Source organism: Tenrec ecaudatus, chromosome 18, assembly GCF_050624435.1.
Source record: "Tenrec ecaudatus isolate mTenEca1 chromosome 18, mTenEca1.hap1, whole genome shotgun sequence".
Taxonomy (NCBI): domain Eukaryota; kingdom Metazoa; phylum Chordata; class Mammalia; order Afrosoricida; family Tenrecidae; genus Tenrec; species Tenrec ecaudatus.
Window position 1 is genome coordinate 3288958 of NC_134547.1, and position 10684 is coordinate 3299641.

At 54.8% G+C, this 10684-nt stretch overlaps 1 protein-coding gene across 1 annotated transcript; it reads left to right on the forward strand.

Annotated features, from left to right (window-relative positions):
* The first annotated feature begins 1686 nt into the window (after positions 1 to 1686).
* Positions 1687 to 10093, forward strand: DNAAF3 (dynein axonemal assembly factor 3). The gene is made up of 12 exons (XM_075536910.1): positions 1687 to 1780; positions 1897 to 1985; positions 2404 to 2546; positions 3176 to 3269; positions 6297 to 6454; positions 6711 to 6893; positions 7035 to 7160; positions 7243 to 7365; positions 7890 to 8022; positions 8774 to 8888; positions 9058 to 9132; positions 9234 to 10093. The coding sequence occupies exons 2-12, from the start codon at positions 1901 to 1903 to the stop codon at positions 9613 to 9615; spliced, it is 1617 nt and encodes a 538-aa protein (XP_075393025.1). The 5' UTR covers positions 1687 to 1780; positions 1897 to 1900; the 3' UTR covers positions 9616 to 10093.
* The last annotated feature ends 591 nt before the right edge of the window (positions 10094 to 10684 follow it).

A 10684-nucleotide genomic window follows, 5' to 3' on the forward strand; every position in this document is an offset into this window, starting at 1 on the left:
CAATGTCAACATTTGAACTAGAGACAGAGTCTCATCCTCCATTTCCTTTACCCCGACTCCCTGACCTAGGTCCTGCCTGGTTTCTAATCCTCTCCCTGATTCCAATAAAACTTTATTGACCAACAACAACCACAAAAAGGCAGCCAGTTCCTGAGCGGAGTTCGCCAATTTAATTTTCTAAGTGTTGAATTAAAAGAGTATTTTCTGTATCAGTAGGATGGATTGGTGGGTGGGTGAATGGGTGCAGAGATGGATGAGAGAATGAATGGACTGATGTTTGGATGGGTAGATGGGTGGATGTGTAGATGTGAAGGATGAATGGGTGGGTGGATGGATGAGTGGGTGGATTAATGGATCAGTAGATGGGTGGATGGATGGATTGATGTTGGGATGTGTGGTTGGGGAGGAGGATGAATGGAATGGATAGCTTGATGGTTGAGTGAATGGATGGTGGGGTAGACTGTTAGATGGAGTGGAAGGATGGATGGTATGGGTAGATGGATGGGTGGGTAGATGTGTGAATGGGGAGGAGGGATGAATGATATGGATGGTGGATAGATGGGTAGAAAGATAGGAGGTGAAGGGGTGGAAGGGTTTATGGGTGGGTGAGTGAATGGATGGTAGGGTAGATGGGCGGGTGGGTGGGTGGTTGTGTGGATGAAAAGAATGGAAAAAAGGGATGGAGGGGTGGAGGTTTGAATAGGATCCAGGGATGGATGGGTGGGTGGGTTGACAGTGTATGTGTAGGTGGGGAAGATAAATGAATGGGATGGAGCGAGGTGGATGGGTAGATGGGTGGATGAGGTGGATGGAATGGATGAGCTGATGGATGAGTATATTGATGGGTGGATGGATAGAAGGATGAGTGGGTAGATGGGTGGATAGGTGAATAGGTGGATGAGTAGGTGGGCAGATGGATATAGAGATAAGTGGATGACCTTAAATCTAAAGTCTGACTTAGTCTGAACGCTTCCCTGAATCAGCCTGCCCACACATTATGATCCTGCTGATATTTGGAATATGGTCACAAGCTCCCAGCTTCACAGGAAGACGCAAGGTCAGACAATTCAGGTTTCCTCAACACAGATGGAATAACTGTGCATCACCCCAAGATCCTTGACAACAGCACGTCCTATAGTAGAAAGGGTTAAGTCTCAGTACGGATTGCTTTTATGTTAATTACAAGGCACTGAATTGTGACTGTGTATCATTTGATTTTGAAGAGTTTAATGGCTGCGCTGAAAAACAGATCCCCAAATCCCGAAAAGTTATCAACCACCTATCAGCACCCCACCTGCAGAGAAACCCCAGGCGGTCGATCCCAAGGTGGAGGAGGAAGGGGGACAGTGAAGGTTACACAAACTAAAGGCTACACGTGAATCTGGATTAATCCGCGCTTCCCTCTGTTTAAATTTGGATCAGCCCAAGACTCCCCATTCCAGAAATTTGGACCGACCCAGTCTCCGCGCTAAGCCTCTCCCAGCCCCGCCCCTTTCCCTGAAGCCGCCGTCGTCAGGACAACCGGGTCCACACACACGCACCCCCTCTTCTCTAGCACGCCCTTCACGCGCTATCATTGGTCAAAAGTTCTTGGTGGGCGGGACCTGCTCACTTTCCTTGATCAATGGATAGCAGCGGTACCAGCTCGCATAGTCCCCATTGGCTGATTGGTAAAGCGGGCGTGGTCTGTGGACAGCGGTTGTAGATGCGGGGGAAACAAGACTGCAGTCAAGCCCGAGCAGGGAGAGAGGAGTGACTCGAGATACCTGGAAGGATAAAGGTGAGGAGGCTGTCACATGGATGCAAATAGCGAGAAATAAAGGAGTTGTGACAGAGGAGAGAGAGCTGGCGATGCGACAGCATTGTTTGGACATTTCCAGGTTGTTTGTCCCGCAGGGCGATGACCACACCGGCAGGATCCGGGACAGGCTTCGGTTCCGTGTCCTGGTGGGGTCTGTCTCCAGCTCTAGACCTGCAGGCTGAGAGTGAGTTGTCCACCCCAACCCCTCGGTCTCCTGTGAGCCTACAAATCCCAGGATGCTCTGGTACAGCACCTGCTTTCACAGCTGTGGCAATCGGCGCAGCGCCTTAAGGGAATTGTAGTCCCAGGGTTCATAGAGCACCTAGAGCGGGATGGGAGTGGGGCGGTCAGCGGGGCATCGAACATTCTAATCCTCCAACGGCAGAGGACGCTCCCATAATGGATAACCCTGTCTTGTGTGCGCACTACTTTTCCCAGAAGGCTTAGAGGCACAACTCCCTTTAAAAAATCTAAAAGAATGGTGCAAGCCCTGCTGGGATTTGTAGTCCATCGGTCTGACAGGGATGGGGGGGCCTCGTGTGTGGCTGCTGCAGGGAATGCGCTGGTGGCCACTAACTCCAGACTGGCTCTCACCTTACCAGGTCCACTGGTGGAGCCAGACTCGCAAGCAGTAACAGAGCACGGGGTACCTGAGCTCGATATCTTGCTGCTGGGCTCTGTGGATGGGCGGCACCTGCTGCGGACCCTGGCCCGGGCTGCACATTGGCCCCCCAGGAAGCTCAATGTGAGCAGGGATTGTGGAAGGAGGGAGGAGGGAGATTGGAATGGAAGGCTGGATCCCGGAGTCCTTGCAGGAGAAAATGGGCGGAGATCTAAAACCTGATCCAAGCAGGGAGGAGGAACTGGAGCCTGGATGCATGAGTCTCGGGCAGGTGGTAGCTAATGGTCCTAACTGCTGAACCCTAGCCACTACAAGGACTGAGGTTTGGCGTTCCTGGATTCCAGAGGGAGGAAGGGTGCCCCTCAGGGGTGCAAATGCTAATTAATACACTCTGCTCACTGATAGGTTGCAAGTTTGAGTTCACTCGGGGGTGTCTCAGAAGAAAAGTCTGACCATCAAGTTCCAGAAAATCAGCCATTGAAAACATACGGGGTCATCAACTTGATGGCAACTAGTTAGCAGGAAGAACACCGGGATCTTGTCTCTTCCAGATAGAGCAGTGGAGGCTTTGGAGCCCATGGCCCTGTGTTCTGAGGGGTGGGGTTGGGGGTGGGGTGGGGGCTTTACAGGAACTCCTAGGTCCCGTGGGAGGAAGAGACTAAGACCTATGCTCCCAAATCTGCTAGGGACTAAGGGGTAGGGGGTGGGGCTGAGGGTGTCCCCAAATCAGTCTTTCCTGTCCATCCCTCCAGTTCTACGTGCTGGAGAATAACTTGGAAGCGGTGGCCCGGCACCTGCTGCTCTTCAGCCTAGCCCTAGAAGAACCGGAGAAGATGGGGCTGCAAGGTCAGGCTCAAGGATGCAGGCCTTCTGGCCCCCAGGCCCTCCCATGCCCCGGGGGACCCTGGCATTTCAAAGATGCAATTGTCCCAGAGTCCTCGTCCCCTGCTTCATCGCTCGCTCACTCGTGGGGTGCTTTTAGAGCTGCTTATTGTCCCATCGGGGTGCAGCGGTGTCAGTAGGGTTGCCGCCGCTCAGCATACTGAGAGTGTCACCCTTGCCCATGGGCTTCCTTCCATGCCATATCACACGGAATCGTCCGTAACATTTTTTCTCCACTTAGATCGCAGACTGGAGTGATAAATACAGTCAGAGATCGTTTTACTGTGACATTTGTCCGTGTTTTCCTAAACTAAGGACACTACCCTCTGTGTGTCTACTGGGGGATGGGGGGCTGAGAGTGTCCACTGGAAGGATCTGAAAAACCAACCAGCTGAGTCGATGCTGACTCATAGCCACCCGCCAGCCGGGTAGACTGTCCCGGTGAGTTTCTGAGACTGTAACTGTTTACGGGAGTAGAAATCCCGTCTTTCTCCCACGTAGCGACTAGTGGTTTCGAACTGCTGACCTTGTGGATCGAAACACAACGTGCTGTAAAAGCAGCTACTTACACTTTATCCTAGATGATGGGTTAGAGTACAAACGTTTTTACTTGCGGGGTGTTTTTTGTTTCCGTTATCTTTCTCCAAAGGGAGTGATCGGCCAAATATGTGTGGGTATCCATGGATGACATGACCACTAAAAACAAAATGAGGGTGGAAAATCTGTCCAGACTGAATTCCGACGTTATTAGTCACTGCAGGGAAGCTATTATTATTTTATTATTACCCTTTCCCTTTAATTACTGCTTAAGTCTTTTTTTTAAAAGTTACTGACATAGGTTCCTAAATATCGATGGCACAATACACTACCGTAAACCTGACCAAATCAGTGATTATAAAAACCATCAGCAGCAAGACCACAAAGAGGGCTTTTGGCAAATGCAGAGGAAACCACGAGATCTGAAGCTTCCTTACACTTGGGTAATAAAGCCAACTCTGTCCGGCGCGCATCCACCACTGCCATCTAGTGGATTCCTACTGGTGGTGAACCTGTATAAAAGTTCTAAGCTGCCGATCTTTAAGGGAGCCCACAGCTTCCATTTTCTCCCACTGAGCGACCTGCGCCTTTGAACCACGGGCCTTGCAGTTACCAGTGCAACATCTATTTAGCAGCGCCCCGGGGCTGCTGGGGCTCGTTAAAAACAAATAAAGAAATTCAGTTATTGAGACAATTCTGATTTATAGTGACCCCATAGGACAAAGTTGAACTTCCCCTGTGGTTTCTGAGACTGTAACTTTTAAAAAATACTTTTATTGGCGGCTCTTACAGTTCTTATCACAACCCATTCATTCATACATTGTGTCAAGCACATTTGTACATATGTTGCCATCATCGTTTTCAAAGCATTTTCTTTCTACTTGAGCCCTTGATATCAGCTCCTAATTTTTTCCCTCCCTCCTTCACCCTCCCTCCCTCATGAATCCTTGATAAACCAGAACATGTACCCTGCTACAGATAAGAGCCCGCAACACAGGGAATCCAGGACAGATAAATCCCTCAGGACCAATAATGAGAATACCAGGGGGGTGGGAAGGGGAAAGTGGGGGGAGAAAGGGGGAAATCGATCACAAGGATTGACATATAATCCCCTCCCAGGGGGACACACAACAGAAAAGTAGGTGAAGTGAGACAGTGGATGATGTAAGATATGAAAATAATAGTTCATAATTTATCATGGAGTGTAACTCTTTAGGAGAGAAGAGAGCTTTATCTTTCTCCTGTGGAGGCCTGATGGTGAAAAGTTTTATAAAGCAAATGAGTAGAGTCTCAGCCCTCTGGGTATATTGATATACACGTAAGCTGGGCTCATGAATGACGTCTTTTGTTCCTACAACACTTTATAGGAATTGTTAGGTACCATCCAGTCAATTCCAACTCATAGCGACAACAGGATACACCGCTCGCTCCAGTGCCGTCCTCACCACTGCCCCTCTGTTTTACCACCCATAATGTCCTTCTCCCGGGACTCGCCTCTCCTGACCACATGCCCAAAGGATGTGAGACGAAACCTCACCATCCTCTCTTTAAGGCCCATCCTGGTGGGACTTCTTCCAAGACAGATTTGCTTGTTCTTTTGGCAATCCCAGAACCATGCTTCAAATGCATTCTCTCATGTGCATATGAGGCAATCAAAAAACCCATGGCTTGGCCCAGGTGCTCCTCAGATGACAGAGATGTTTTATTATTGTATTCATTCATTTATCTGTCCATCTATTTATTTATCTATCAATTTATTGGAAAGTTGTCCGGATGGTGCAGTGGTCAAAGCACTCACCTGCTAACCCAAAGGTAAGCTCTCCGACTAAATAAAGACCTGGGGACCCACCCCCCTCAAGATACCAGCCTAGGAATCCTTCCTCTGTTCTATTGGAAAGGACTCCGCGCGGTTGTGAATTTGGTTGGCTGGTTGGGCTTCAGGATAACTATTCAATGGTGGCGGAGTGGGTTACCAGTGGACGACTAATGGCAAGGTCAGCAGTTCAAAACTACCTGCTGCTTTTGGGGAGAAAGCTGAGGCTTTCTACCGCCGGAAAGAGTAAACAGTCCCAAGTGGGTCGGTGGTTAAAAACAAGCACAAGAAAGACGACAACGTCCTAAAACGGATGGTGGTGATGGCCATTCCTAAAATGATCAGCCTATTAAATTATATGCAACAAAACAGTTTTTTTTTTAAAAAACTATTATTTTAAAGGTTTGCAGTCTCGGAAATCCCAGGAAAGGTTCTACTCTGTGCTATTGGGTCGCTGTGAGCCAAAATTGACTTGATGGCGGTGAGGTGGCGGTGGTGGGGTGTTTTTTGTTTTGTTTTCTATTGCGTTTATTCAACGATATGGATATACAAACCAATGAATAGGTGTTGGAGAGGAAACCTTCGCCCACGCGGGTCTGATCTGGGGGCTCCCCTCCCCCCTTATTTTGCAACCCTCGCAGAGAGGAGCGAGACCTTTCTGGAGGTGTGGGGCAACGCGCTCCTGCGCGCCCCGGTGGCCGTCTACGTCCGCGCCCAGGCTGAGCGCCTGGCCAACCTGGTCCCCGAGCCTGACCGCCTGGCGGAGCAGCTGCCCTGGCTGGGCCTCGGCGCCCTCAAGGTCGGTGCTGTGCCCCCGACCCCCTACCCCATCCCCCGACCCCGCCCGGGCGCGGGGTCCCACCTCAGTGCCAGCCTCCAGGATTCGCTTTCCTGCGGTGGGGTCTGCGGCTGGAGGCTGGCTCCTGCCCTCGGGGCCTTGGTTTCTTCATCTGGGCAGCGGGAGAGCGCCTTCCCGGCTCACAACGGATGGGGAGGCCGAGACGAAAGAGGCAGGTTCTCGCTCCATCCTGGCACCCGACCCCTGTCTCCTGCAGTTCCGGGAGAGGGACGCTCTGGAGGCTGCGCTGCGCTTCTGGGCAGGCGGGGAGAAGGGGCCCCAGGCCTTCCCCATGAGCCGCCTCTGGGACTCGCGGGTGCGCCACTACCTGGGCTCCCGCTACGACGCCCGCCGCGGCGTCAGCGACTGGGACCTGCACATGAAGCTGCACGACCGCGGGGTGAAGGCGGCGGGACGCCAGTGTGAGGGCGGAGGGCTGGGGGTCAGGACTCCAGGGTCTCGGGGAGGACGGGCTGAGTCCCACATGCCTGGTTCATTGAGGCCTCCCTCCCTCCCTGACCCCCTGCGTCCCCCACCCCAGGCGCGGGTCATCCACACCAGGGAGTTCCGGCGTTGGAGGGACACTGGCGTTGCCTTTGAGCTCAGAGACTCCAGCTCCTACCACGTGCCCAACCGGACCCTGGCATCCGGGCGCCTTCTCAGCCACGTGGGTGCACACCCCTGCCCTGGCCCACTGCGGCTCCTCCATCCCAGGCCTCACGCGCCTCCCCCCTTCCCTGCTTTCCCAGCGTGGGGAGCGCGTAGCGGCACGCGGGTACTGGGGGGACATCGCCACAGGGCCCTTCGTGGCCTTCGGTATCGAAGCAGATGACTCGAGCCTCCTACGGACCAGTAACGGGCAGCCAGTCAAGGTGGGAGATGGGCCAAGCTGGGATGGTGGGTCAGCCCCTGAGGCCCCACCCGCTGCCTTCCACGCCCCGCCCACAACCGCTGAGGCCCGCCCTGGCATTCTAGGCCCGCCCCTTAAGTGGGTAAGGCAACGCCATCCAAATTATGCAAGCACCGCCTACGAACTCCTAGGCTCTGCCTCTCACCCCTAAACCCCGCCCTCAGTGCGCTCTCCCACTTTCTCAGCTCAAGCCCCACCTCCAGCTCCCTAGTTTCCACCTCCACAATGCCAGGCCCCACCCCCAAATCCAGGGCTCCGCCTATGCATGTGAGCCCTCCCAATCCCCAAGCCCCACAACTCCACATTCTTGGGGTCCCTTTTGGTTTTTAAGCCAGATCCCTAAGGTCTAAGCCCGTCCTAAGCCCGTCCTTAGTACTCGGGCCTCCTAACTCTACGCTGTCCCCCCCACCTCACCCCCGCCCCATAAAAAGTCACACCCACATCCTGCCCCTCCCCCCCGCGTCTGGACACGCCCCCTCCCCTCAGACCGCGGGCGAAATCACACAACACAACGTGACAGAGCTGCTCCAGGAACTCATGGCGTGGGGGCGCCCGAGAACCACCCCACGGGACCCAGAGCAGGTGCAGCAGGCAGCGGAGACTGGAGAGCTGCAGGTCGGTAAGCCAGAGGCCAGGTCCTGCCCCTGGAATGGGGGCTAGGGGTGGGGATGGTGAAGACCCGCTGACTCATGGAAAGGATGCAATGGGCAGCGCCCTGCATGGTCCCAGGTTCGAGGCTGCAGGCATGCCAATCTGCGCTGGAACTCTTGCGGGTTCGAATCCTGCTCTTGGTGCCTCCCCCCCTCCTTTCTTCTATGGTCACACTTGGGCTGGAATGCTGATTTCTGCTCAGATTTTTTACTTACCCGGTGGAAATCTAAGTCGTCTGAGGACCTTTTGACTGGGTGCTAGATTAGGTTCACATCACACATGCACGCTCGCACACACACGCGCGCGCGCACACACACACATTCACACAAACACACTCAAACATAGTAACACACATTCACTGAGCCTAGCCCTGCTTCCCTCCCACTATCCTGGGCCAGGATCTCTGATATCCATCCCTCTCTGGAGAGGATGCTACCTGTGACCTGCCACCCCCCCCCCCACCTGTATCCTCTTCAGCCTGTTGTCTTGTCCCTAAGGGGTGGGGGTGTCTCTGCCTGCCAGGCTGCGCTCCCTACACTGTGCCAAGGCCTCGCTGAGACAGACCATGGGCTGGGGCTTCGTGGTGGTCGCTAATCACGTTGTCTCCAGTGGTGTGCGTCCTGCCCACTCTATTAGTTTATAAGGCTCTCCGGGTCACAGACCACCCCCCAGACCATGACCCCACCCAGCAGGGATGACCCCGCTCTCCTCTTCCACAGCAACCCCCGCCCAAGGGTCCTTCACTGTCCACTTCCTGTCCCTCGGATCTGCCCAGACCCTCCACCACAAGAGCTGCTACAGGGGTCGATTCCAGATGCTCTACGTGGCCTGTGGGTAAGGGGACCGCTCACAGCAGACCCGGCTTCCTTGAGGATCCAGGGCTAGAGCCCTAGAACCTGCTCCCTCAGACCAGGAGTCCTGACCCCCAGCTCCTCCTCCCTCAGTCCCGGGACTCTCGCCCAACCCCCGCCCCCCCCCCCGCCCGTCCCCCGTGTCCCCGCAGGATGGTCCACCTCCTGAGCCCTGAGCTCGCGGCCTGCGTGGCTCCCGGAGGGCGCTTGACTGTGGAGTCAGCTCGGTGAGCTCAAGAAGCCCGAGGGGTGAGGGGGGGGGGGGCGGGCCGGCAGGGCCTGGGAAGGAAGGTGGGACCCCCACTGACTGGCCTCTTCTTGGCGCCAGGTACCTGGTGGACCTGCGGCCTGAGCAGCTGGAGGCGTTTTCGGCCCGGGTCGGGGAGCTAGCTCTGGCAGCGGGGTTCAGCCCGCTGCCCGAGGCCGGGTCCTCGGAGACCTTTGTGCGCTACTACAAGTCCCAGGACCCTCTTCTGGATGGCAGTGTCCGGGCTGCAGGGCTCGGGACACCGGCTATGGAAGCCCGGGCCCCACCTCCCGATACCCTTTCCCAGTCTCTGGAAACCACAGCCCCAGCCCTCGAAGCCAAGACTCTGCCTACTGGAGCTACGACCCCGCCCCCTGAAACCACTGTGCAACCTCCTGAAGCTATGGCCCCGCCCTTTGATGTCGTGATCCCGCCCCTGGAAAGTCATGGGTCCACCCCCTGAGGCTACAGCCAAACCACTTGGCACTATTAGCCCTGCCTCTAGAGGCCATGACCACACCCCTGACATTGTGGTCATGCCCCCTGTTTATATCACCCAGCCTCTTGCTGGCCTGATCCCCCCCACCCTCTAAATCCTTCAGGCCGTCCTGAGAGTGGCAGAAATCCCTCTTAAAGGTTGTGGCTTCACCCCTAGAGGCTTTGATAAGGCACCCCCCTTAGCAAAGGGGGTCAGACCCCACTCCGTGAGGACCCCCCATCTCCAAATCCTGAAGTCACGTGGTGGAAGTAGAACACAGGAGATCCAATTCTGAGCCTCCCACAGTATTCTCACACATCCCCCCAGGTGCTGCTGGAATCTCACACTCCACTCATGGTGGCCTTCTATCACAGCTCTAGAATTCTAGAGTGTTCCACCGGAAACTTAAATTCCACTCGTAAGATTCTAAACCCGTAAGCCTCCCTTCAGCGGCCCCCTGGTCACAGGCATGTCCATTCCTAACCAGTGTAGAGGTGGGGTGGGGTAGGGGTGACTTCTTGTTTGGATCTGGTCACCACCCAAGTGGACCCCATAAAGAGCAAGAACTTCTTTGTGAATCTGTTTGCTGGCCCCGTTCTTGCTCTCGACATATCTCCAGGGGGCTAGGAGAGGGGAGGATGTCTGGCGACGGATATCGGAGTCCTCAAGGGACTGAGGAAGGAGCCCCGGTGGCTAGTGGGCTGCCCGGAGCAGCTAACCACTCGGTCAATGGTTTGAACCCACCAGCCGCTCCTCAGGAGAAAGTTGAGGCTCCCATAAAGATGTACAGCCTCTGGAACCCTGAGGGCAGTTCTACTCTGCTCTCTAGGGTCCGAGTGAATTAGAAGGAGTGGGGACCAGTGAGAAGGGACTGAGGGAGGATGCTGAGATACTGAGGGGCAGGCACCTGACCCCCACAGATGAATGCTCAGGTCTGTCAACAAACTGCACGATGATGGGGAACGGATCCCAAAAGCCCAGTTCTCACGGGGTGACATTTCAGCGATGGGCCAGAGACCCCGACTCCTGGTCTGAGGGAGGAGGGTCTTGGGTT

Excerpts from the sequence above, each read along its gene's own strand:
- DNAAF3 (XM_075536910.1), top strand. The coding sequence starts at position 1,901 with ATGACCACACCGGCAGGATCCGGGACAGGCTTCGGTTCCGTGTCCTGG. Across the intron at positions 6,894-7,034 it reads TGAAGCTGCACGACCGCGGG|GCGCGGGTCATCCACACCAG; the intron begins GTGAAGGCGGCG and ends CCCCCACCCCAG. Across the intron at positions 9,133-9,233 it reads TTGACTGTGGAGTCAGCTCG|GTACCTGGTGGACCTGCGGC; the intron begins GTGAGCTCAAGA and ends TCTTGGCGCCAG.